General features: G+C 43.5%; 1 protein-coding gene across 1 annotated transcript in view; it reads left to right on the top strand.

Annotated features, from left to right (window-relative positions):
* LOC119528971 (prolow-density lipoprotein receptor-related protein 1-like) overlaps positions 1–27897 on the top strand; it is a 49364-nt gene that overhangs the window by 17424 nt on the left and 4043 nt on the right. The window contains exons 13-30 of the mRNA XM_037829126.1: positions 417–641; positions 4261–4569; positions 5249–5454; positions 6786–6981; positions 8177–8392; positions 9304–9542; positions 11229–11358; positions 11586–11770; positions 13308–13494; positions 14774–14992; positions 15374–15557; positions 16577–16778; positions 16868–17032; positions 17206–17406; positions 18142–18691; positions 19084–19209; positions 20317–20431; positions 21886–22118. Coding sequence (XP_037685054.1) covers positions 417–641; positions 4261–4569; positions 5249–5454; positions 6786–6981; positions 8177–8392; positions 9304–9542; positions 11229–11358; positions 11586–11770; positions 13308–13494; positions 14774–14992; positions 15374–15557; positions 16577–16778; positions 16868–17032; positions 17206–17406; positions 18142–18691; positions 19084–19209; positions 20317–20431; positions 21886–22118 — 3888 coding nt within the window. The remainder of the gene's footprint in view (positions 1–416; positions 642–4260; positions 4570–5248; positions 5455–6785; positions 6982–8176; positions 8393–9303; positions 9543–11228; positions 11359–11585; positions 11771–13307; positions 13495–14773; positions 14993–15373; positions 15558–16576; positions 16779–16867; positions 17033–17205; positions 17407–18141; positions 18692–19083; positions 19210–20316; positions 20432–21885; positions 22119–27897) is intronic.

Here is a 27897-nt window from a genome sequence, read left to right as displayed (position 1 = left end):
TTTTCTTTAAATAGTTGATAGAGCTTAAAATTCTTAGTTCTGAGACTTCCATGCTGCAAGGAAAGACTCGATGACTTTACTGAATGAAGTAGAGCAGCACTTTAGTCCTAATCCTCATGATTTGGCCTAAAAGTTTCAACAGAAATCCAAAAGCTCACCAACACTTTTATTTGCTTAAACGACTCGTTTATTCAAGGAAGCTATGGGATTCATGTTGTGTATGTGCTTCAGAGGCGAACTTGAGAAACTCCCTTTTCATGGGTGGAACACTCAGCTCCAGAGAGGGGCACAGCTGGAGAAGGGAGCATGGGTGGATATGGATTGTGTGTAAATAAAACCAATAACAGTAATAAAAAGGGAGCATGGAGGTCATCTGACAAATGGTCCAACAGTAAATCTCTCCTTCTCCTTGGTAGAGTTAAAACTTGTGTTTTCTTCTGGCAAACATCTCTACTTGTTGAAAGTTGGCTTTATGGGAACTGCTATAGAAAAAACCCTGGTTCATAAGTATCCTAGGAACACGTATTTACTGGATATTGACTGGAAAAGGAACCTCATCTACTGGACAAATGCCCAGGGACATCTGCTCTACTCAACCAGCTATTCAGGAGAAAAGCAAGAAATTTGGACAGAACGTACAGGTATGCTTGAGTGACTATCTGATTACCTCTTTCCTTTTATTTTCTGGCCCTAAATTTGAAGTAGGGCCAGATAGTCCTACCTGTTCCTTATCTGAATCAACATGAATGCTACAGATGGTCTTAACTGATTTAAGTATTAAATATCTCTGATTTACTCTTGTTCTTACAATGTGTGTGCAGGCTGTTAAAAGACTACCATGATTCAGGAAATCCTAGAGGTGGTGATAAGACGAGTTATTTTATTTTTCTGATCTTAAGTCTGAGTAGAGTAGAAATGGAACTCAATTTGTTCAATTTTGCATTGCAGATTTTTCTTACACTTATTTAGATGTCATTTGCTATGCAGATTTCAGAGAGAAACAACATGATATTTTCTTAACATGGTAATATATATATATACTTTCTCTCTCTTCCCACATGTCCAAATGCCACAGCTTACCCTCAAGTTCTCTGTACTCAGTCTAAATGCAAACATCCATTTCATAAAGGAGAACAGAGACTTGAGCTCATGAGCCAGTAATCATTTCTGGATGTTTGTGCCCTGGGTACTTATGGCCGGAAGTCCGGGACTTAAATACATGTTCCTGAGACATCCTTCAGAGGCAGAGTTCTCTCCCCTTGTCCTGTGGAGAAGTGCATTGCCTGGCACAGAGGAGGTTCCAACACTTGATGTGGAAACTTTCAGGAGATCCGAAATAGGGCAGTGACCTTGTGATGCGGTGGCTGCCTAGGGAACCCTTGTTTGTGAATTTCTTCCCATTTAATTAAAATGCCACCTTCCTCCAGCTAGCTAATCTTGGCTAATTGGTTTATCCCTTAGAGTCATTATATCAAGGATTTGTAAGGGACTGACTTTCTTCTGATCTGGCACTAATGTTGAAGATTAAGTCCTCATGGTAGGTGGATAAAAAGGTTGACAAATGCAAGCAGGCTTTTTATGGGTAGGAATTAACTTCACCCGTGACATCCAGGCCTGTTACAGATGGCAGGGCCCCCTTCCACCCATGAGCATGCTCTTTCAACTTATCCTTATATGCAAGTATACTGATGTCAATGTTGCTTGCTTTTGGGTATGTTCATCTTATCCTCATACTGAAATTCGAGGCTGGAAAATACAGGAGAAATTCTTAGTCCAAAATGAGAGGGCTGCAAAATTCTGTTTTAGAAATGAAGAGTGCATTTCCTTAAGCTCCTGTGTAGCATCCCTCAAAGAACGTTTTGTGACCATGGTGACTGTCCTTTCATCCTTAAAACTGCTCAGAGCCCATGTTAAATCTAACCCCAGGTGGCTTTGAGCAAAGGAGAGCCCAAGTTCTCTGCAGGTGGCAGAGCCCAAAAAAAGGGAGAGAGCAGCTGGACTATTATTCAATTGCCCATATTAAATCACTTGTCTTTCCCTGGGCAGGAATGTTTGAAAGGAAGTAAGGAGAATTGAGGTGTGTAAGTCTATGGCAGTTCCGCCATGTGAAAACTTGAGAATAGTAAATAACCACTCCCACGTTTACCTCCAGTAAATAGGAAGAACACACACATTGGGCCCTGCCTACACTGGCTTCCACCCCTACCCAACTTCTATGCTTTTCCTGTGTGTCAACTTCCCTGGTAGTTGCTGTTTGAGTTCTTACTGCATACAAACCCAGTGGTGTGCTGGCAAAAGTTCAATAACCGATTCTCTAGGAAAAATGTGGGAGTATCTATACCTACAAGAGTTTTAATAGTTTACTTATATAAAGGATGTAAAGTACACAGTATACAAATAATAAACTACACAGTCTTCTTTATTGTAAATCCCATATAACCAATTTGCTTTCATGGAATGCTTTTTTAATTCTGGATTCTTGGATCAGTAGCCTATCCATAGTTCCAGTTTAAGCAAGATTGAATGATACTCAATGATGAATAAATGCTTGATCACTATCTATTGGGCAAAGAAGCTGCTGACATCATTGATGAGTGAGTATAGTCCTGATGTCAACATTATGTAACACTTTTTTTTCCATACACAGTGAGAAGAAAGCGATGACACAAAGACTTGTTGGTTTTGGTTCATCAATAACATTAATGAACTTTGCTGAACTGGATAGAAAAATATTTCTTCAGTTTTTTGTTGTTTTTAAAATGTAGTGACTGTAGACATGACACACTTATGTTTAATCTGCATTATTAACAAGTTTTAAATTGGGAACTTTTTATCAGTCACTGTCTTAACCTAGGCCAGGGGTTGGCACATATTTTTTTTCTGTAAAGGGTCAGGTAGTAAATATTTTAGGCTTTCTTGGCACTCTACAATTATAACATGAAAGCAAACCTACACAGTAATGTGAATGAATGGGCATGGTTCTGTTTCAATAAAACTTTATTAACAAAAATAGGAAACAGGCTGGATTTGGCTCAAGGGTCAGTGTTTGCCATTACCTGGTCTAGACAATCCACAGAATGACTCAAGCCCTGATTTGTAATGCCTGCTTATTTTCTTGGTGTAAATAATCCCAGGATGGGCAGATTTCAACGTGGGATTGTTGGGGAAAGATGCCCAGTACATGGTATTTCCACCATATAAATACAATTGACATAAATAACCAAGAGCATAGATAATAGTGAGATGTAGGAAAAATAACAAAGAAGTGATGAGTTGAGTATTTATTACCTTAGTTTTTTTAAAAAATGTATTTGTTTATATGGTTTAGTTTTTATTAATGACTGTGCTGAGCAACCAGATTACAGAATTCCTGAATTGAACAATTGGCTGTTGTGAGCTTGTGCAAGCCTGCTTACTCCAGCACTTCACTGTAAAATACCAGACACTAATCTGAGCTTTTCTCATATATTAACTCTAGTTCTCATGACAGCTCTATGATAGAAGCAATAGCCTATCTTACCTTTGAGGAAGCCGATGCACGGAAATCAACTGACACCTTATTATGGAAAAGGGATTCAAATGAGGCAGTCTGGCTTGCAAGCATGCTACAACTCTTACCCTCTGTTGGACTGCATTTCAGATTGGCTAGCTAGCTAGCTTAGACCCAGTTGCGCAACTAGTTATTGTGGGTGGGAAGGGAGTAGGGGGAGTGCTTTGTAGGTTAGTACCTAACTCAGTTGTTCCCATCTAGAGAACTGGCATTCATGGCCTTAATATACTTGGATCCTGTCATAACTGTGCTTTCTAGGTGTGGATCTCACTGTCCATCCACTGTACCTATGACTTTCCATAGCACTGCTGTGGGTCCCTTTAGCACAGTCTCCACTTTCCTATAGTAATTTCAGAAATGTGATGAATTGATGGCATCCTTAAACTGGTTGGAAGAAGGAATGTGAATCGGAAACTGCATACCTGCATTCACATCCCAGCCTTGCCTCATAGGTATTTAACCCATAGAAGGTGGTTAATGGCTGTGTGCCAGGTGGTTGTAAGGATCAGATTAGCTCATATGTCCACATGCCAGAACCAGAGCAGGCAGGAGGAGACAGCCTTCTCTCCTAAGCAATGAGGCATTTAGGCTTGGTGGAGACCGGCCTTTGCATCCCCCCACGTTCTCCCTTCCCTCCTTGATCCAAAGCTCAAGACAATACATGGACATGTTTGAATGTGCTTTCTAATGGGAGCTGCTTCTCCTTGCAGTCTGCTCAGCCAATGTGGACATATCAACCGGGACCCTGTACTGGCTGCCCTGTGACCGCACTGCCATTCTGAAGACCAGAGTTTCTGGCCCAGACACCCATACCCTGTATAGCACAGGCAGTGTTATACTGCACCTTCTTCTAGATTGGCCCAAAAGGGTGCTCTACTGGGTAGAAAGTGGTGAACACTTGCAAAGCATGGCCCTTGATGGCAAAGACCGACAGGAAGTCTGGAGAGGCACCTGGTCAGCTGACACGCAGGTGGCCTTGGACCTAGGCTCATCTAGCATCCTCTGGACCAAAGGGTTAGGTAAGCACCAAGCAACCAGTGCAGTTGAAAGAAGCTCGAGAGGATGTGTGAGCCCCGAACATGGAACCTGGTTTTTAATATAATGGTTCCAGTCATTCTTAGATCTGAAATTCTGATTTTCGTAGTTAAAGCTTAGACAAATCACTTACCTCACCCTCAGTTTTTATCGATAAGTCTAGATTTATGATTCAAAAGATCAAACTTCAGAAATTACATTAATGGCTCTCTGTAGTGTGTAGAATATATTTCTCCTTCTACAAGTAGGAGAAACAGAACCAAACTTCCATTGCATATGAAGGGCAGGGGCTGCATTTATAATCTGATAACAGGTATGCATTATTGCTTCATAGCTGTACCTGATATTCCTCCTACCTCAGGAGCCATCCTGGAGGCCTGGCAGCTGCCTGCCGACATTCAGGTGTTTTTAGCATACAACGAAGAGAGTAAAGTCACATCTGATGTTCCCACATGTCAGGCCTAAGCCCCTTGCTTTCCTGGAGATTTAAACCCTTCTTTGGATCATCTTTAAATAGAAATCTGAAACCTGTAAAACTCGGTAGGAAAAATATGCACTTATTTCAGTTGTGTGTCATTGAACACGGGTAGAGTGGTACCCCTGCCCCCTCTGTCACAGGTTACTTGTTCTGTATCAGCTTGTAAGAACTTGGCTCTTCCTTAGGGCTGCACGGTCTGAGTCTCCTAAAAAACAGATCATACACTTTGAACAAGACCTGGAGTGCTGGGATCGTCGCTGCCTATGAACCCTACCTGGTGACAGCAAACAAAACAGCTCTCGTATTGTGGAGCAGGAGGAGGCTGGAGCCCTTCTTCATGTTAAAAGAGCCTTATTTAGGGAAGGTGATCATCTTGACGGAGAACCAGGAGGTTCCAGGCAAGTCTTTCTCTGTCAGATTGTTCTTTGAGATCTGCGTCACCTGAAGCATCTCAGTGTGTTTTTCTAGGATAAAAGGCTGGATGTCCTTATAGTTGTTTTGATGGTTGCCCCAACCCATGAGTTAGCAGGCTGCCCTTTCCCTAACAAGCCTGTGTTCTGGAAATTTAAGAATCTACTGCATTTCCCAAGGAATCTAAGGGGCACAGATCCCTGAGCTTTTCTGTAAAGTGTTCTGTATCCAAAAAGTGTTCTTTAAAGTGTTTGCACACCATAGCCCCTTTTAGGAATCAAAATGTACAATAGCATATTAAAAGTTCTTAGCCGGGCAGTAGAGAAATCCATTTAATTTGACCTAAAGCAGTTCCCCAAACTGATTTCACCAAGGAACCCCATTTAGGGCAAATAACACCTTGCAGAGGAAACTTTGAGAAGCTGTGGGTGCTGGAAAAGACACTGCTCTTCCTCCTGCTAAAGTCACAACCATCTGGCTTAATCCACTTTCTTCTTTGTGTGTAAACCTTTGGCACAGAGCCCCCAAAAACCTGACCATGGCTCTTGAGGCAGAAAAAAGAAAATCATGTATCTCAGGTTCAGGGAGCTTTTACAGCAGAAGGCTGGGAGTGCCCAGGAGAAACAGAAGCAAAAAGGGACAGACTGTTCCTTATTCTACATGCCCAGGCCACGGGGGGCTCCCATCTCCCTGACCTGTCTCAACTGCCTTACTTTCCGATTCAGTGGTTGCTTTAATCCAATCTTAAGAGTTAAGAAGCATTAGGTATAAAGACATATTTCTTAGGTGGCAAAGTATGCTGATAAGTGGTTAAGTAACAAACTCAATTTTGATTATCGTGCCCGCAGATCTGTTAGGTTGCTGCAGTAGTTGCAGATGAGTGCTAATTCATACACTTCTGCAGCATGGCCCTTCCATCCCATCCTACAGATGCCCACTTTGTGCTAGACCCTGTCTTAGACCAGAGGGTGCTATAGCAGAACAAGTCAGGAGGCATCCTGCCTTCAGAGACTTATTTTTCCTTTTTTCAGACTGAAATACAACTTCAGTTACGAACTAAAATTAAGGTTAACGTTAATAGAACTGAAGGGAGAAAAAAATTTCCCAAAATCAAAGCTGTTAGATTATGGGCTAATAAACGTATCACATTTAATGAAAGGATCTAGGGTCCAGCCCCTTCGCTTTTTCTTCCTGTGAAGTAGAAAAATGTAGCTGCTCGGACATGCTGTGGTTTTCTTGAGGAGGGGACAGTGGAAGCACATCCCTAATGACTGACAACAGCTGAAGCAACTGTTGGTTCTAGATCCTGAGGTTGCAGGAGCAGCTGCAACGACCCCTCCCGCGCTGCCTACTTCTCCTGCACCCCCGCCTCTGCTCTGCACCCGATCCTCTGTTCCCTGTCGGGATGGGAAGGAATGCATTTCCCGGGAGCATCTCTGCAATGGCCGGCGGGACTGTCAGGATGGCTCGGATGAGGAGAGCTGTTCCCAGTTCTGTAACAGACCAGGTCCGTCGTGCTCTCCTGCTCTCAATCTTTTGTGCCAGATATACAGATTCATCTTGGAGTACGTGATCTCATTTGCTGGCGTGTTTATTTTATTGTAATCATTCTTGCTTTCCCCAGATAAACTAATGTAGCTGAAAGTTTTTCAGAATATTGCCCCTGTGAGTGTCCATTTTATCACATTTAAGTGTTTTACCAGGTTCAGTTTATCCTCATTTGAGGATTCCATATTTGCAATTTTCACTACTCCCTAAAATTTTTTGTAACTCCCAATTTAATTTTCCCCATGCTTTGGTAGTCATTTGCAGACATGCACAGAGCAGTGAAAAATTTGAGTCACATAAAGCACACGTTCTGGCTGAGGTCGAACAAGGCAAATCTCTGCCTTCTTGATTTGGCTATCATACGTAAACAGGTTCTTTTCACAGTGTATCTAGTGCCATGTTTTTTACATACTTGTGCTTCTTGTTGATGAGTTCTCTGCTTAAAATGACCCTCAGCGCTGAAGTGCTCTCTAATGTTCCTCCTTGAATGAAGTCTGTGAGATGCCTTGCTTGGAAATACATGTGTTAGATAGTCTTTGTTCAGGTATGAGGTATAATGCTATTGGCCATGAATTTAGTGTTAATGAATCAACAATATACATTAAATGAGGTGTCTTTAAACAGAATCACACACTGATCAACTTAATGAAATGTGGTGACCAGAGGTTCAAGAAACCTAGCCCTGTGTTTCCCCAAGGTGCAAAGGTTCAGTGTTCACTAACCCAGTGTCGGTGGCGACTTCATAGAACTTAACTATCACAAATAACAGGAGTCGACTGTATAATCTGACTGCTGTCTCTGTGTTTCCTCAAATCTGTTTAAGTCTTCCATTATTTGTCCTTATACAGGCTGAGCCCTAAAGTGACCCAAATGGTTTATTTACGAAAGACTTGTAGTGTTCATTCGAATAAGTCAGCAAAGTAACTAGAAATAGAGTCCTTATTATTAAAACAACCTAGTTCAGCTTGCTAACTTCATTGAGCTGAGTACTTTAGTAAAGTGTGCTTGTGGACCAACAAAGCTATTAGAACTCAAATCCAAATAAGATGCAGCCCATCTACCTCTCTAACTCCTGCATAATGGTGAGTTAACCTAATCATGAACCTTTTGTATGACTGATTATATGGCACTAGCTTTTGCTCTTTCCATCTAAGGGGTTTTCCAGTGTCTGGATGGAAACAAGTGCATTGAGGAGAAGTACCACTGTGATGGAGCTCAGCAGTGCTTGGATGGCTCGGACGAGTCGGATTGCTGGAAACCCGTTGAACACTGTGCTCTTCATTGTGACAACAAGACCCGCTGTATCCCCAAGAGTTGGCTGTGTGACAGCAACCCAGACTGTTCTGACGGAACAGATGAGCAAGGATGTAGTAAGTCCCATTGGACTTAGATTATTTTAAATGGGATTGCTTTCTAAAGGTTAGCAAGCTCCTCACCAAGACAAAGTATTATTTCCTGTTGAATTGAAATCGTCCTCATTGAAGATTTTCATTTGGTCCTAGGTCTTCTCATGTAACAGGCCATCTCATGTGTAGGTAGCATTGATTTTTCCTTGTTTTTATGGGATACTGTTCATTTTTATTCTTTCTAATATGTTTCAAAGACCTTAGTCATCTTGTGGGATTAGGGTAAAAGAGAGAATTTGGAGCACTGGAGAAGGGAAGAGAGGATGCTGGATAGAGTACCCACAGTAGCACGATAGACGTGGAAGTGGAGGATATCAGATAGCCAGCAGATATGAATTCACTTAGGTTTTTAAGACTCATACCAGGAGAAAAGAGGGAAAGAAAGGAAGTAACAAGGAACCCAAGGTATACTTTACTTTTTAATACATAGTTATAGTTTTGACTAAGATTTGTCCCTTTTCTTAAACCAAATAAAGCAATATCTATCTGTAGAAATTGAGGCCAAGAACATAAATTGAAGGATATTTTGGATGTCATGGGGCAATTTCTCTTTTCATGGATGAATTAAAGTTCCTGGAGGAGAGTCCCATCACTCTGCCAGCTTCATAGGGCTCTCTCCTCCCATCCCTATTCCTTCACTCTCTCCTCCAGGCCAGAAGGAGGATTTTCTAGGCCTGCTTCTGTCTTGCGGGATCAGCTCATTCGTAGGCCTTTTCTGGTCAACAGTCCCCTTACATAACCTTCTTGCCCTATTTCCTGCTGGGGCTTGGTTTCCAAGGTTATAGCAGAAGACTGGGGAGCCTTCAGACCACTTTGTTTGCCATTGAATCACTTCTACATGTAGTTGAGTTCTTACCTTAAGCTTTGTTTTTCAGTTCATGAAAAATGCAGCCCCTTGGAATTTAGATGTGAGAATGGCCAATGCATATCTTCTTCTCTGCATTGTGACGGGAAACGAGACTGCCTGGACCACTCGGATGAAGAAGGCTGCCCTGTTCCCAGGCCCCTGCGGTGCTCGACAGGGGAAGTGAAGTGTCCGCAGAGTGGAGAATGTGTATTGGCAGAGTGGATATGTGACCATGACTTAGACTGCAAAGATGGATCTGATGAAAAGGTAGTCCTCCCTTCTTTCATAAAAATAGGAGTGTATTTCTAATAGCTTGCTTCCCAGCAGAAAATCTACAAAAATCCAAGAACAGAGCAGTCTCCTTCAATTACTGCACAGAACACTACTTGTAATTCATTAAAGCATCCAAAGTGTTAAGATCCTTGTGCTGGTTTGAATCTAATATGGCCCCCACAAAAGCTGTGTTTTTTAATGCAATCCTGTGGGAGCAGACTTATTAGTCTTTTGATTTAGGGTGGAACCTTTTGACTAGGTTGTTTCCATGGAGATGTGACTGACCCAACTGTAGGTGAGACCTTTTGATTAGATCATTTCCATGGAGGTGTGGACTCCAGCCATTCAGGATGGGTCTTGATTAGTTTACTGGAGTACTTAAGAGAGCTCAAGAGCCAACAGAGACACTGATGCTTGGAGATGCTTGGAGATGTGGACAGAAGGACGTTTGAAGATGCTAAGAGATGAAACCCAGAGTTTGCCCCTGGAGAAGCTAAGAAAGGACCCCCAGATACTTAGAGAGAAATGCCCCCAGTGAATCAAGAAGAGAGCTGAGAGAGGCTAAGAGAGACAGAAGCCCAGAGACATTTTGGAGAAAACCAGAAGCCCATAGACATTTTGGAGAAAGCCATTTTGAAACACAGCCTAGGAGCAAAGGACAAGCAGATGCCAGCCATGTGCTTTCCTGGCTGACAGAGGTGATCTAGACGCTATCAGCCTTTCTTTAGTGAAGGTATCCTCTTGTTGATGCCTTAGTTTGGACACTTTTATGGCATTAGAACTGTAAATTTGTAACCTAATAAATTCCCTTTGTAAAAGTCAATCCATTTCTGGTATTTTGCATGATGGTAGCTTTAGCAAACTGGAACAATCCTCCTGCTGAAAGTCAAATGTTTAAGAGGGTTTATGTTTTTTTGTTTTATTTTGCTTTTATTAATTATGGGAAGAGGTTCGACAGTCTTAGACCTTGATGGCCATGGCTTAAATGTCCTACCCAGTGATATGGTCTGAGGGACTTAAGAACCCTGTATACTAGCTCCACTTAAGTGTCACCATGAAGTATGATGAAGCTCCAGCATTGAAGAAGATGCAACTTGGACTTGAATTCCAGCTGCTTGGGAGCAACCTTAAGAAAGTACTTGCTCACTGGTGTTTTATTTCTCATTGGTAAAATGGGTACAGGATATGCCTTGGAGTGCCTGAGGAGTTGAGAATGCATCTAAAGATTCTGGAAGTGTAGCCAGTACACAGATGTCCACCTCTCTTCCTTTAATAGACCAAGAGCCAGATTAATGTATTCAAATCACATTAAGTGCAAAATATGCTGTAAAACTTAATTTGATGAGTTGTGAATTAGAATTGATGGGAAGAATTCTAGAGAAGATTCTTTTGCTTAAGTTTCTTAAATGCAGTTAAGACTTCCCGATGGGTCAGTTTGACAAAATAAGACATTTCTTCCCACTTCCCACCCAGGTTTGGATCACCAGAGACTCCTCTCCTCATCTCCCACCACAGATGGAGTGTCTCATGATTCCTGTCACTTCTGGGTTTTTAGGCTCTGTATGGTCTTGTGTGGATGGGTCTTGAGAGCTGTTTTGTAACCCAGGTCTCCTCTTCCTCCGAAAACCTCTTCCTGGGCTCTAAATGCAGGTGGCACTGACTGAGTCTCTGTCTCCCCAGGAGTGTGGCCTTGAGGAACTTCTGTGTGGCTCAAGGCAGTGGTTCTGTGCCAGTGGAGACCAGTGTGTGCCCGACCTCTGGCTCTGTGACGGGCAGAGTGACTGCAGGGATGGCAGCGACGAAGCTGGGTGTAAGTGCAGGCTCTCTCCGAGGGCAGAAGGCAGGCTGTTTCCAAGAGACCTCTGCTTCTTGCCCTTTGAAGTGGAAAACTAGCCCAACAACCAAATACTCGCAAGCCTGAGACCCATTCTTTTACTAGAATGCAGGGGACTTAATTATACATGAGGGAAGACTTGCTGTGGGAGGGATGTGTGGGGATAGACTAGAAAACCCTAAGTAGAAAGTCATTCTTTCCAGGCCTCCCTCAGGAGTGCCAGAGCCATGAGTTTCAGTGCGGCTCCCATACCTGCCTCAACATCAGCCTGGTGTGCGATGGGAAGGAAGACTGTGCCGACGGCTCCGATGAAGGTGGAAAGTGTTCACCGTCAACTTGCAGCCAAGGCCGATGCTCCCACACCTGCTACCAGTCTCCGGATGGACCTGTGAGTGGGTTCAGTCACTGTTCTCTTGCAGCTGATGAACTTAGCTTAGAAATAAAGTGGACAAAAGGGAGCAACTTTCTCATTCAGGTTGGCCCTGACTACTCCTTAACTCCTCAGCCTTACGTGGCAGAGCCAACAGAGCCATCTGCTCATGCTTCCTGGACCTGAGCCTTTCCCAGCTCCTGGTGCATCCTGTCTTGCTCCTTCCTTAGCTTTTTGTGTGTGTCTCCTGCAACCCCCCCACCCAGTCTCCAGGCACCTGCTACCCTGGTTCTTCTCACCCTGACCTGTGAGCTCTGGGTGACACTTAGGGCAAAGCACAAGGTTTTTGTGGATTGCTCCAAGAATCAAGCAATCCCTGCATGCTGCAGCTGCCAGGAATTGAGTACTTGCTTCCAAATGAGTTTTGGAATATGCCTTGCCCTTAAATTGTGGACCACCTGTGCTCTAGTCTAGCATTATTGACCGAACAATGTGAATTCGATTCTGATGGACAGGTAGAAGAAAACGGCTTTGTGATATCTGGTCTGAATTATATCTCTGTTGGTAGATCACCAGCTCAGTTAAGTCTGTGTGCCTTCTCACCGACTGATTCTGCTGGGGTCCTAGTGTCCTGGGCTGAACCTTGACCCCTTGCTAAGACAGGTTCCATGGTGGGGCCGGGATGTGAGGTGTAGGGAAGAGTTGATAAGACAAAGAAGGTGACTGTATTCAAATTGGAGTTGGTCCGAAGAATAGTCTGAGTTACCAAAATAGGATGTCTTGCCATGTGCTTTTTGTTCATTTGTTTGTTTGTTTTAATTAAATTCAGTTTTATTGAGATATATTCACATACCTTACAGTCATCCATGGTGTACAATCAACTGTTCACAGTACCATCTTATAGTTAGGCATTCATCATCCCAATCTATTTTTGAACATTTTCCTTACACCAGAAAGAATCAGAGTAAGAATAAAAAATAAAAGTAAAAAAGAATACCTAAATCACACACCCCCATCCTGCCCTATTTTTCATTTAGGTTTTGTCCCCATTTTTCTACTCATCCATTAATATACTGGATAAAGGGAGTGTGATCCACAAGGTTTTCATAATCACCCTGTCACCCCTTGTAAGCTACATTGTTATACAATTGTCTTCAAGAGTCAAGGTTACTGGGTTGGAGTTTGGTAGTTTCAGGTATTTACTTCTAGTTATTCCAATACATTAAAACCTAAGAGGGTTATCTATATAGTGCATAAGAATGTCCACCAGAGTGACCTCTCGACTCCAATTGGAATCTCTCAGCCACTGAAACTTTATTTCATTTCATCTTGCATCCCCCTTTTGGTCAAGAAGATATTCTCAATCCCATGATGCCAGGTCCAGATTCATCCCTGGGAGTCATATCCTGTGTTGCCAGGGAGATCTGTGCCCCTGGGAGTCAGGTCCCACATAGTGGGAAGTTTCCATGTGCTTTTTCTATCAATGCTGAGTCCTTTTTTTTTTTATACTGTGCTGTTTTCAGAAAGTCTTAATGCTTTCCAATCTCCCTTTCAGGTGTGTGCTTGCGAGCAAGGCTTTGAGCTGGAGAGCAGTGGCCGTATCTGCGAGGACGTGGATGAGTGCCAGAAGGTGGCCAGTCGGCCCTGCAGCCAGACCTGTGTTAACACCAAGGGCTCCTACAGCTGCACCTGCCGTCCTGGCTACTCTCTGGAGCCTGATGGCCACACCTGTAAAGCCACAGGTATGCTAGAGTTGGGACTAGAATCTAAGCCCTGCCTCATGAGCTCTGAAGTTCCTGCATCTTCCAGGAATACTAGTGCAAATCTCCCTTTCTTGGGTCTTAATTGCTCCTACCTGCTTCATCTATTTTGAGAGTAATTCTAGCATATTTCCAAAGCCACCCTTTTATCTCCCAAACTTCAGACTAAATTAGAGCCTCATCATCCCTACCAAAGAGGCTTATTCTAACACAAAGTGATGACTCTGGCTGCTGTACCCATGGGCCAGCTTTACTTGAAGTTAGGGCAGGTGTCTGAAGTCCTGGCAAAAGCTTCTTTCCTGCCCACCTACCTCCAAATATTCAGTTAGAAATGTGGTTTTCAGTTTAAGCTAATCATGCATTTATTCTAAACACTTTTAAACCCTAGTGTTCTAGTTTGCTAATGCTGCTGGAATGCAAAACACCAGAAATGGACTGGCTTTTATAATAGGGGGTTTATTTGGTTACACAGTTACAGTCTTAAGGCCATAAAGTGTCCAAGGTAATACATTAGCAATCGGGTACCTTCACTGGAGGATGGCCAATGGTGTCCAGATAACCTCTGTTAGCTGGGAAGGCATGTGGCTGGTGTCTGCTCCAAAGTTGTGTTTTCAAAATGGCTTTCTCCCAGGACGTTCCTCTCTAGGCTGCAGTTCCTCAAAAATGTCACTCTCAGTTGCACTTGGGGTATTTGTCTTCTCTTAGCTTGTCTGGAGCAAGAGTCTGCTTTCAACAGCCATCTTCAAACTGTCTCTCATCTGCAGCTCCTGTGCATTCTTCAGAGTGTCCCTCTTGGCTGTAGCTCCTCTTCAAAAGCTCACTCTCAGCTACACTGAGATCCCCCTGTCCATCAGCTCATTTATATGGCTCCAGTGACTCAACTTAGACCCACCCCGAATGGGCGGAGCAACACCTCCATGGAAATTATCCAATCAGAGTCATCACCCACAGCTGGGTGGGGCACATTCCAAAGAAACACTCAAAGAATTACAATCTAATCAACACTGATAACGTCTGCCCACACAAGATTACATCAAAGATAATGGCATTTGGGGGACACAATGTATTCAAACTGGCACACCTAGTTATTAGCCTAAGCACTACATTGAGGGAAGAACTAACTAGCTACAGTCTAGCCGGTAATCACAGCCCGGGCAATAAGAAGACCCGGGACTACTTTGTCCCCCAATTCCTTAGCCAGTGCTGGGTTCTCAGTTCAAACTCCTTTAAGGCCATGCTGAGAGCATTTCTTATTTGACAGGTACCGAACCAGTCTTGCTTGTTGCGATTCAGTTTAATCTTTTCCTCTACGGATTAAGGAGTTTGAAAGAAGATGTTCTGGCAACTACAGACAAGAACCTGATTATCTTCTCTATTGACTATGACTTGGTGGATCAGAAAGTCTTCTGGGCAGATTTCAATGGAGAAAGTATTAAGTGGATAAGTATGGACACAAAGAAGAAAGGGACCATAGTAAAAGGTAGGCCCCTTTGTACAGGCTTTCATCCTGTGCCTACTGAATACACATAGCATGAAAACCAGAATGAGTGGCCATTGGTTTTCTAGACGTTGGTTTAATTATACTTTCTAAATGAAAAGAGAGCGAGACTTGTGAGTTTCTTAGAAATGTGAAGATGCATTGTCATCTCAGTCAACACAGGGGCCTGCCATACTATCAGCCAGTAGCCATTATTTACAATGGTCATCTTCTTCTGACAATAGTATTTGGGAGCATTTTAAAGAAATTGCTTTAATGGCAATGCATACACCGGTTGGTACAAGTCTAGTGCCTGTGAGCTCAAACTTGGTTAAAGCCGTAGTTTAACATAAGAGCACATGTTGAATGGTTTTGTCTCTTCAGGGATAAAGTCAGACTGTATTGCAATTGACTGGATTGGGAGGAATCTCTACTGGACTGATGGGACAGCTGGCCAGATCCTAGCAATCCAGTTGACTGCCACTTGGAGAGGAAAATCTGAGTACACAGTTGTCCTAGACAATGACTTGAATCAACCACGATCTTTGGCTTTAGATCCCCTGAATGGGTGAGTTGAGAGGTAAAAATATCTACTCAAGTCCTTTAAGCTTGCTTCCCCCCCTTAGTGCTACTTTGGTTGTGTTCACTCAATATGGAATGAGTGAATAGAAAATATATCTGACTTGACTTTAAATCTTACAGCGATATAATCTTTATAACCTCTGGAAAAAGTCTTTTATTTCAGTAAAGTAAAGAATTACAATCAAAACCTAAGTGCGTTTCACTTGGTGGATCACCTGTACTTTCCTTTGCAAAAATAATAAATGTACCCCTGAATAAAGCAGGAGAGCATTTTTGTGGCTTTAAATAGGCAGTGGGTAGGGATAATGGAACTAAGGAAAGGTGTTTAACTTATAATAACATGCTTGTGGGGGTGGAGGAATAATTGTGAATTGGGGTGGAGACTGGGTTCTTTTGTCTAGAATTGCTTTCCCTCTGTAAAGGTACTGGAACTTAGAGATAACTTTCCTACTTGTCAGAGCCAAACCTAGTTCCCTAACTGGGATGGCTATATGTGCATCAAATGTAAGGGAACAAGATACAGCAGAACTCAGGGTCCAAAGGTAACCCAGATCAGGCACCCTCCCTCTGCTTTCTCACCTGTTTATCCTCAACCAAGAATTCTGTCAACATGGTCCCAGGAAATTTTTAGTGGTTTTGGTGCATCTAGAGCCTATGGCCAAGAACAAGGTTTGAGGCACACATCTGCCCACAAAAACAGCCTGCTTTCTAACCTAGAAAATATTGCCAGGTTCCCTGGATGTTTTCCATGTTTTGGACTATTGTAGTCCTAGGATTCTTAAACAATTGCCATGATAGATACTTTATCCCCAAATGGTGACTGTACATCACCACAACATTTTAATATAATCCTTTTTGTAATACTTCACAATTACACTTAAGGAACAGACCCAATTTATGTTTGAAGGGAAAATCTTCAGGCTGAAAACCAGTGTTATAAGAAATGAATTGAAATTCTTTTCTATGAGGTGATACTTTATCTCAAACTGACTTTTATCCACACAGGTTAATGTACTGGTCTGAAATTGGAAGAGAACCTCAAATAGAACAAGCTGGAATGGATGGCAGCAGCAGAAAAATACTCATAGATCAAGAACTTGGCTGGCCAAGTAGCATAGCTCTTGACCACTTGAGTTGGAAGATATTCTGGTCTGATGACAAATTTCACTGTATTGGCTCTGCCAATTTAGATGGTACTGGTATTAGTGTAAGTGTCCTTTTGATTCTAGGTTGTATGAACTGTCATGTGTCTTGTGTATAAAACCTATCCCAGAAAGCTCACCTTCAGTGTTTTAGATTTTGCAGCTAAAACAAATCAAGAGCCCCTTTTCGATTGCTGTGTTTGAAGATGAAGTCTTCTGGTCTGAAATGAAAACAAGAGCAGTACAGAGTGTGGAGAAGACAACAGGCAAGAACAGGGCTGTCCTCATCAAGCGTTTGGGACAGCCTTATGGACTCAAGGTCTGTACCCGTCAAAACTTCCCTCTGATTCTCCCTGAACAGGCTATATACATGAGCTGCCCAAATAGCAACTTGGGTGACATGCATCTGTAATGATGCAAAAGCAAGACTTATTCACTTCCTCTTTGTATAGATTCAATAATGCATAGTGATATCTCACTGTTTCGTTCTAGATAATGCATGAAGTGCTGCAGCCCAGGTCTCCTAACCCTTGTCTGGACGCTGGATGTTCCCACTTGTGCCTTCTGAGCCCACTATCCAAGGGAAGCTGTCAGTGCCCAGTGGGACTCCTGCTTGCAGATGATGGCATCCACTGTGTTCCACTCAAGGAGTCTGCTTTTGTGTTCCTTGTGTCACCCACAGTTATCATGCAGGTACTCACTAACATGACAGTCCTTGGTCCATATTTGATTTCATTCTAAGTATTCATACCTTAAGTAATTTGGGTTCTTCATCTATGCTTATAAATAGTAGGGGGCTCTTTCCCTTGAGCTATTCTTCAAATACAAAAAAAAAATTGTTATTCACTGTGTGCTAGCAGCTTGGGCTACCATTATCAAAATCAAATATCTTGAAATAATTAGGTAAAGGCCACCCTATTAAAATTCCCTTGCAAGATGCTTAGTCTGTGAGAACCCAGTGAGGCTGGGGAGCTGAGAGTGTGCTTAAACTGGTTGAAGGGCCTACGTGATGAGGCAGAGTAACTCCACATGCAAGCAGCTTGGCTGGGGTATAGCCTGGGGATAAGTACATTTTGAGGGCATTTTATTAAATCATAGGGGGATGAAAAGATACTGACAAGCAAGTCACCCCTGATTTCTTCTATCCAGAGGACTTGTCAATGTTGGCATTTTAAAATGACAAAACAAGCTTTTGGGGGAAAGATTAACTTCAGTGTCAGTAAGATCTTAATAGAACCCTACTTAAAGATGGGCAAATCTTTAAAACACATGGATTCAAGGAATTTTAAGTGCTTAGAGCCCCAGGAAGGGAGAAAAATAACTGCTTTAAAAAATAGAATACGTTGAAACCTGAACTTCAGTACCTTAATGTTAATGCAAAATCGAGATGCTGAATCAGTCTTGACTCACCCAGTTTTCTTTCTGTAGGTCTATCTGAAAAACATAGACGTTTTACAAGGACAAGCAACCTTACCAGAACATAGGATACTTCCCTTTACAAATGTGAACCAGCTTGCTTCAGTGGATTACCTGGTCCAAGAAAAGACTCTCTACCTTTCAGAACTGAATAATGGCGATATCAGACTACTGAGGCTCAAAGAATCTGGAAAGCTCTCTTGGAGGAACATTGTATCTGTGGAGGGGGCAGTGATTGACCTTGCAGTGGACTGGTTGAGTGGAAACATATATTGGATTGACAGTGAGAATCCTCACATCAGTGTCATTTCCTCGAAAGGACAGTACCCCATTGTCTTGCTCAGTGAAAATCTTGACCGCCCAACTTCTGTTGTGCTCCACCCTCCTACAGCAGCTATGTGCTTTGTGAACCTGGGATCCCGGGAGGGTAGCAGGCACAGCTCCAGCATCGAATGTGCTTCTATGGATGGCAGCAGGAGAAAGGTGCTGTGGCAGAAATCCCAGGTCCCCACTGGCCTGTCCTTTTCAGATTCAGGGACCCGACTGTATTGGGCTGATACTGGTAAGCCATGGTGACCTACTCTTTGAGACTTGAATGAAATAACCAAGTTCTGCTTGCTGATTTTGAGCCATAATGCCAGATAGCTTTTAGATCAAAATTTACATTTTCTGCCACGACCTTCCAAACAAATACAGTGTTCCCCCATCCTAAGTAGCCTGCAGAGTCAAACCATTACCACTTCGTGCAAGAATGAGATTGAGAACTTGCACAAAAATTTTCTCATGTGTATTTGTCATCACCCTTAGAGTAGAGTGAATGAAGCAGAACTGGCCTTCAGAGAATGCATGGTAGACAGGGCCCTCCTGGAGGAGGAGTGGAATAAGACGTAAGCAGCTTAAGGGTGTAGCATTGTTGTTTAGGCTAAGCAAAATTAACTGAACCTCTCTTTCTAGGGAGAGAGCTCATAGAAAGTATTGAACGAGATGGCTCTAGCTACAGAGCAGACCGCAGGGGAGTTCAGGGCCTTAACCTCTTTACGTGTGGTCAAGGCAGGATGTTCTGGACAACAGTTGATGATGGTAGGTCTTACTTCTGCATCTGATTACCTTGTGATCTGAATTTACTCTAAAGCATATCTGCTACTACCTAGCACTGATCCTTGGCAGCACCATTATTTTGAGAGAGTAACTAACAAAGTTACCTAATCTAAATATGTGTGTAACAGTGATTTTGTGACTGAGGGGCAAGCTTTTACTTATTTGTTTATTCCTTATATGAGTACACTTAATCTCTTTCTGCCTGAGGTTTCCGTCCTTCGTAAGCAGCTCTGTACTTAGAGGACACTATGGTACAGTATAGAGAGAAGCACACACAAATTGAAATTAGGTGTATATGTCTGCTCTGCCAATTAGTAGCTGTAACACCTTACCTATCAAATGAGGACAGTATCTCTTTTATTGACTAAATACACATGAAAATCCTGGGTGAATTATAGAGCATTCTATACTTGTAGGTCACTTTAGTATTTCAAAGGGATTGTCCTAATCTGTGGTGCTCTAGTATATCATCTCAGACTATGATCTAGATTTGGTAAAATTGGAAAAAGCTGTTTAAAATAAATGTCTCTTTATAATTCCCCAAAGCCATTCCATTGACTGGGAATGGCTGGAATTGGGCTGACCACATTGGAATTGCAGGGAAAGATTTTTAAGAACAGGTTTTCAGATCCTACTCCCAGAGATGCTAATTTATTAGGTTTGTAGTGGGACCTTTACCATCTATTTTTAAATCGCCTAGTGACTTATTGCAAATAAGCCATTTTCAGAAATGTTCTCAAACAGTGTTTTAAATCATTATTCGTCAGTTGCATGGGCTGCATTTAAGTGTCCTGCATGCTAATTTTCTATCTTTGGATATCTGGACATATGTGAATGTGCTGATCACAGCTTATGAACATTTAACTTTATTGTGGAGAAGGGTATGTAACAGATTTTATTTGTCTTGAAGTTTCTTCCCGGAAACAAGTTTGGAAAAACAGATGGCTCTTCTGTGAAACTCTTGCTACTGAGCTAGAGTTTAGGCTGTCAAGTGACAGTATTCATACTAAGCAATGTTCGTTGCCCAGAAAGTTGCCTTAAGTTAAAGTTTCATTTTTGTTAATGGTTGTTCACTGGCTTTTGTTTCAGCCGAAGTCACTAAAATTTGGTACAGCAAAGTAGACCTTTCAGAAGACCAGTGGTTCCCAGTAGACCAGAAGGTTGTGGACTTAAAAGTGTTTAGTAAATTTAGTCAACAGGGTAAGTAAACTTGCAATGATTGTACAAATAACACTGACGTTTACTGAATTTCCCATGGAGGGGATGCTGCATCTTCCTGTCCAATTGTAATATTTCCCTGGCAGGTTCCTTTAGATCTGCGTGACCCTTTGGTCGTTATGCGTTCATTTACAGTCTGGTCCTGGTAAATAACTAGTCCTGCTACTTCTCTGGGAAATAGGGTAGTGGTAAGTATGTTGGAGTGGGGATTGGTAGACCTGAGCTCTATTTTCAGTTCTGTTATTGTAGACTGAATCTGCTACAACTGTGGTATAATCTAAATCCTCTTTTAGCTCTACAGTGGAGCTAGTTATCATTCTACTCATTGTCATTTGTGTCTACTTGTGGTGTTAGCTAAGCTTTGAAACCAAGCAAGTATTTCAACTTAGTGGGCTCAGGTGTTTTACTCCACCTTTTTTTACAAACACAAGTGGGGTATCCAACTTAATGTTTGGGGAGGGTGATAATGGGCATGATTAAAGTAGTAAAAGACAAAATATTTTCCCAGGTGAGACTGAAGTCAACAACGTGAGGTCAAATAGTTAATACACATAGTTTACTACACATACCACTAACAGTATACCTGTTTATTAGTCGTGAGGAAATACTGCTCCATTGTTTTGTTTCTGATAACTAAACTTTATAAACCGGTGTTAGTCATGTTTAAACTCCTGAAATCTTGGCTTTGTGGGGAGAAACTTCTTTGGATTCTTCAGAGATATAAATGATCAACCAAGTGAAGATCTACTGGCTTAGTTCTGAGAGCTGGAAAGAGGGTCCCTGTCACCCTAAAGTAGATTTTATCTGGGTTACATACATACCTATTCCACAATTACTGGAACATCTCAAAAGGTAAACCTTACTAGAAGTTAAAGCTTAAAATATAAGCCTTGGGGAACTATGGTGAGCTATAAATGGTTAACTTAATCAGACTCTCCGAAGGATAATAGAAACAACGGCCTCCATTTATTCATCTAAAGAGAGCTCGATATCTCAGGCTCTTCTGGCTCGAATGGTGGGTGCTTGGTGTGAAGGGAGAAGAGAACTCACACTGGGTCTTAAATGACCAGAATTAACCACAGTTTTCCTTAAGCCAGTCCTGTATCTGAACCATGAGGCTTCTAAAGCCATCCTTATCCATAAAGAAGAATCACCAATTACTTGGGACCTAGTTGACTCAAAGAAATTAAATTGAAGAGCTATCTACTTTGGGGAAAATATCTGGGTCCTATAACTCTAATAGTTCATATTTTAATTATTATTTTCTTCTTCACTTGCTATTCTCTTCCCCCATCTGTCCCCTGGTAACCTATACTCTAGATTCTGACTCTATGGACTCTGATAGTTTATTTGCAGAAAGTTTTCAGAAGAAAATTCTGAAACCTAATCTAACTCAGCTTACTGTGTTTTGTTTTGTGGGGGTTGGCGATCCACAGGTAGTAATGGCTGCGCAAAAGACAATGGAGGATGTAGCCATATCTGTTTACCAAACCCTGAAGGAAAGACTTGTAAATGTCCCAACGGGTACTACCTGGCTGACAGAAATAAATGTATTGAAAAAGTCAGATGCCCTGCCCTCTCGCAGTCCTGTAAGGATGGTCAGAAATGCGTTTCCACGGAGCAAGTTTGTGATGGTCACGCTGACTGTCTGGATGGATCTGATGAAATGGATTGTGAGTAACTTCTACCCAGGACCCAGTCTTCATGACCGTGCATGGCTTACTTTAAGTAATATCTAATTCTGTAATCTTCCTCAAGCTTGTAGCCTCCGAAGTATTGCTTTGGGTTGGAAATTGAATCATGTCCTCCACAAAAAGACGTGTTCAAGACTTAACCCCTGTTCTTGTGGATGCAAGCCCATTTATATTTATTATTAATGTTATTGTTAAGGTAAGGACTCATTTGTGAATAGCATTCTTGAATATCCTATTTAGATGAGGCCAAATTGAGCCTTAATCCATATGAATAGAGTCCTCCTTAGGAGAAGAGGAAATCTAGACAGACCCACATGACTAAGCCAAGTAAAAACTAGAAGGAGAAACCATGTGACAGGGCAGAGATGCAATCCAAGGAGGCTTGTGGATTGTGGCAAGCCAGCACCAGAACACTATAGGCTCTGGGAGAAAGCGTGGCTTGTCGAGACCTTGATTTTGGACTTCTAGCCTCCCAGACCATGAGACCATAAATTCCTGTTGTGTAAGCCAACCTATTATGTGCTATTTGTCATAATAGCCCTGACAAACTAAAACACCTCATCATCACTGTGGACTCTTTAAACAGAATAGGAAATTTCTAACTAGGAGGAATTGGATATAGACTATGTGGTCTCTTTGTGGAAAGCTGCTGTGCCCTCTGATTTGATTTTAGAACAAGCAATATTATAGTGAGCTCCAAAGTATTCGAGAGTGCATGTATTGTCTGAAAGAACACTCATTTAAGGTAGATTTGATTCAGTCCATTTAAATTGATCCTATTGTGAGCCATAGCCTAAGGGAAGGATGTTGGGCAAACTCTTTGGCCTGTCTTGGTGTCCCACTTTTTAAGGTGGAAACAGCACTTTCTATCTCATAGGATTGCTAAGATGTATATGAGAATGTTTATAAAGCACTTAACACCATCATCTTAGTACTTAAATTCTAGCTTAGATGGTTGTTATAAAAATACTGGACCAAATAGTGCCTTCATGGAAAAGTCCTGTCATGGCCAGTCAGCTGAGTGACCATCTGATGCTGTTGCAATCACCATCCTCTAATCCTATAACTATAGCTCACATGGTGTCCAAGTCCAGAAAGCTATAGAATTGAAGACACTGTGGGTGCTGTACTGAAAGTGGTCATAACTAAGAAAGAACACATCTTGACAAGAACTCTTCACTCTAAAAGTCATTTTCTAACTTCTCAACTTAAATTCCCTTCCTTTTAAAACCCAACAGACTGGAAGATGAAATTGTTTTGAATCCTAATCACTTCATCTCAAATAAGAAGTATAATGGGTTTGACTCCCAGAGTTGATTGCAGGGTCCAGCAAATGAGGGACATTCTGTTAAAAGTCCTGAGTGGGCAGGGACTTGAGGCGGAGGATCAGTGATTGAGAAATTTGTTCCCTTCACCGCCTACTTTTAGGACTGAACCAGAAACCTAACATACCTTCTCTTGCCCTCCCACTCCTGTGGACCTAGACCAAAGAGATGACTGTGTGCTTGAATAATGATTTCACCCAGACCCTTTTATAAAGCTCTGGGTGGGTCACTGAGAGGATGGAGTTAGGCTGGATATGCCCTACCACCAAGGGCCATAAACTGTCCAAGAGTGGAAACACTCCTGTGATACCAATCCAAGGCAGATGCAGGAAGCAGTTTTGCTGCTAACGCTGCTGTCTCCCCACCCCCTGGAGTCCCATCTTTAGTGTCCAAGGGAGGAAAAAGACTTGTGTCCGTAATAGTGGAGAACATGATGAGACATCATGTTTTAGTTTCCCTGGCTGCTCAAGCAAATGCCATGCAATGAGTTGCCATAAACAGTGGGAATTGGGAATTTATTAGCTTGTGGTTTTGAGGCTATGAAAAACTCCAAATCAAGGTGTCATTGAGGTGATGCTTTCTTCCCAAAGACTGGTGTTCTGGAGCTGGCTGCCAATGATCCCACATCCTGGGCTCTTCTGCACATGGCAATGCATATGGCGGCCTCTCCTGGCCTCCCCATCTCTTCCAGGTTCCATTGACCATCAGTTTCTTGCTTCCTGTGGCTTTCTCTCCTATCTGCCTGAATTTTATTCTGCTTTTAAGTGACTCTGTTAATATGATTAAGACCCATCCTGATTGGGCTGAGCCACACCTTAGCTGAAGTAGCCTCATCAAAACGTCCTACTTACAATGGGTTCACATCCACAGGAATAGATTAAGTTTAAGAACATGTGTTTCTGGGGTACATATAGCTCCAAACCACCACACACCTTAAATGCAAACTTAATATTTGGAGTCCTCTTTGGATAGAAGCACACTGTTGCCTACTTCCTGTCTCATATTTGGGCCTTTCGAACTTAAAATCTGGTTCAGTATTTGCAACCTGTAGATCTCACTAAATATGCTTTGCTTGGACCAAAAACGTTAAGATAATTGCAGATAAATGTATTTACATCTTAAAAATTTTCTTAGTCCAGGTATTTACTACCTGACACAATAATCTTTGTAGAATAAAACAATTTGTAACTTAAAGAGTCTATTTTGGCTAAAACTATGCATACAATCATTTAAATATAGATGGGTATTATAAATAGACTCCAGTTATCCTGAAACCAAAACATTTTAAGAGCCTTGAGATTAAGCCATGAAGTTTTAAATAAAAGCTTTTAACAATTTTGTTTGTTTGTTTGACCAAAAGTAATGGTAGTTGCAGTCGCAGTTGATTCGTCTGGGGGGGGGGGGGTGGCGGCCGGTAGCTAAATCCTAGGCTCCCAGGCTTGCTCTGAGGGTACCGGCGGCGGGGGCTCTTTCCCGGAGGCGAAGGCGAGGCGGGGGACTTGGCCAGGTCCCCGGCGGGGGGGCGTGCAAGGTGTGGAGGGCGGCGAGAAGGAACAGGCAGGACACGGTTCTTTGAGGGTGAAGAAGCTAAGAGAGTTTATTAGGGGTGAGCACAGGTTATATAGGCTGGCATAGAGGGCGGGGGTTGTTACAAGTCAATACTGAGGGGATAAAGGCTAGGATTGGTTCTGAGAGGGTGCGGAGGTTAGGATTGGTTCTAAGAGAGCACGGAGGTTGTTTGAAAAGGGGCAGGAGTTCCTCTGGCAACGGTGTCTGGCAACAATGTATGCGCACTGGTGGTGATGGGAGTTGCACTGGCAACGGGGAGTGTCCGGGCAAGATAAGGGGGTGGGGAAAAGGCGGTTCCTCCGGCAAGCCTCCCCTAACGGTGGTATTTTGGGTGAGGAAATGGGGCCTGCCTCCGGCCTCACTTTCCCAGGCCTGGGGGGCTGTGGAGGGCGCTGTCGCCCGTGCCCACCACCCTCTCCAGGGGCGGATCCGGTCCCCTGGCCCAGGCCCGCCAAGTTGAAGCACGTAATCAGTGTCCCGCATTTCCCCCTTCTTTTCTAATTGAAGGAAGAAGCTTACCGGAGAGGTCCGCTAAGGGATGAGGGAAGGGGGAGGCCGGGGAGGGGAAAAGGGGTTGACGGTGGCTCAGCGAGGCTGGAGCTCGGCGTTGGTGTGGCGCCCGGGCGCTCGACAAGGGCCTCGCTGCTTGCGGGATGGACGAGGGTGGCGACGCGGCGGAGGGTTAGCTTCTTCAGTGGAGGCAAGTTATTGATACTGGATTTGCACAAATGATGAGAGGACAGCATTGGTATTGGCCTGGCTTTTAGCAAGTTGGCGAAGTCTGCGGATAACCCAGGGTCCTAGGGTGAGAGCTAGAATAATTATTAGTAGGGGGCCTATGAGGGGGAGGAGGTAAGGGAGGAGGGAGGTAAAGATGTGGGACCAATAGTTGGCAGCTTCACGGTCCCTTTTGCGCTGTTCTAGTCCTTCTCGGACTTTCTTTAGGCTGTTTTCGGCGAGACCTGTGGAATTGGCATAGACACAGCATTCTTCTCCTAGAGCGGCGCAAAGGCCTCCTTCTTTGAGGAGAAGAAGGTCGAGACCTCAGCGGTTTTGGAGCACGACCTCAGAGAGGGAGTTAACAGAATTTTTAAGATGGGAAATAGCGTTTTGTAGGTGACGAATGTCCTCATCAACGGCCGCCCGGAGGTGAGTTAGGGCGGAGCCTTGACTGGCTAGCGCAGCGATTCCGGTGCCAGCGCCTGCAAGACCTAGGAGGGAGGCAATCGTGAGGGCGGTGATGGGCTCTCGCTTTTGCAGAGGGGCAGGAGCTGCAGTTCTTTCCAGGCGGAGGAAGAAGTCTTCCTCGCTGTGGTATAGGACCCTAGGGATGAGGACAATTAGGAGGCAAGTTTCATTAGTTGAATTGAGGGTTTGCACATTAAGGCAGGGGGTAAGTCCTGTAGAGGAGCAGAGCCATTGGGAGGAGTTGTGGGGAATAAGAAACTTGGCAGAGCTGCTGGGAGATGAGTAGTTGGCACAAGCTGTGAGGTTGGGAGAGTTACTTGAGCGAGGGTGGATGCACTTTCCTGTAAAGGAGACTGAATGAAAGGTTAGGGGGACGGCAGAGGTATTCCAATTGCATTTCGAGGGGCTGTCCTCTGTGTTTTCTGAAAAGGAGAGGTTGGAGGCAACTGGCTCATACAGGGGGAAGGAGGTGGAGAGGCAAAGCCAACAAGAGGAGGTAAGATTGGGGTTGGAGGAATTTACTCGGACTGGGGTCCAGGCCCAGGTGTACTGTTGTTATCTGGTGCACCAGGTTGCAGAGACGACGGCGTTCTCGTCTCGTTAGACGCATGGTTGCTGGTGGCGGGCCGGATTGCCCTTCCTGGGATCCAGATTGGTTGTGCTGCATCATCTGGGAAAACACAAGCAAACCCGCGCCCCTGGGCGAGGAGTGGGGAGGGACCCTTCGAGGCATTATTCTCTGGGTCCTTCCAGTAAACCATCGGGGCCTGGGTGGGCCTATACGAGGGCCCCCAATGTTTATGTAGGGGCGAAAGCCCTTCTTTATTGAATGTGAGTAGATTAAGGTGAATAAGGGCTGCTATGATAAGGTCCCCTGGAGTTGCCTGGGGGAGCATTGCCCTTTCTTTTTCAATTTGTGTTTTTAAGCGGCGATGGACTGCTTCCACAATGGCTTGACCCTGAGGATTATAGGGGATGCTGAAATGATGGGTGATGTTATATAACTGAAGGAAGGCCGCAAAGGAGGCACTGCGATAGGCAGGCCCATTGTCCGTTTTTATGTCCCAGGGGACTCCCATGAAGAGAATTCCTTGTCTTAGGGCCTTGATACAGTGTTTGGCCGTTTCCCCGGCGAGGGGGACTGCATAACACATGGCCGAGAAGGTGTCAATCATTACATGTACATACTTGAGGCGCCCAAAGGACGGAACATGAGTTACATCCATTTGCCATCTAGAATTGGGTTTTAGGCCTCGTGGGTTGACTCCCTGAGGTTGCAGGGGGCCAAGCGGCGCAAAGGGCGCACAAGTTGCACAATTGCGGACAAGATGTTTACAGGTATTTAGGGGGAGGCCACATAGATGATGTAACGACGTAGCCGAAAAGTGAAACCTGGAATGCAATAACTTGGCCTGGTTAACAGCATCCCCCGGAGGGGCTGCCGTGTGGGTTAGCATAGCTTGGGTATTCTGAGCTGAGACCGCTTGGTCTACTATACTATTGCCATTAGCTAGGGGCCCCAGAAGGCCTGAGTGACTACGAATGTGGCTAATGAACCAAGGATCCTGTCGATGCTCCAGGATGCTCCTGAGGTCAGAAAGTGCTTTATCAATGGCCGAGTTTCCCGGGAAAAAGGTGGAAAACGCGAGGACTCGGCAGACCTGATACGTGTAGAG

Source organism: Choloepus didactylus, chromosome 3 (assembly GCF_015220235.1).
Source record: "Choloepus didactylus isolate mChoDid1 chromosome 3, mChoDid1.pri, whole genome shotgun sequence".
Lineage (NCBI taxonomy): Eukaryota > Metazoa > Chordata > Mammalia > Pilosa > Megalonychidae > Choloepus > Choloepus didactylus.
Note: the sequence above shows the minus strand (reverse complement) of the source record. Positions and strands in the feature narration are given on the sequence as shown.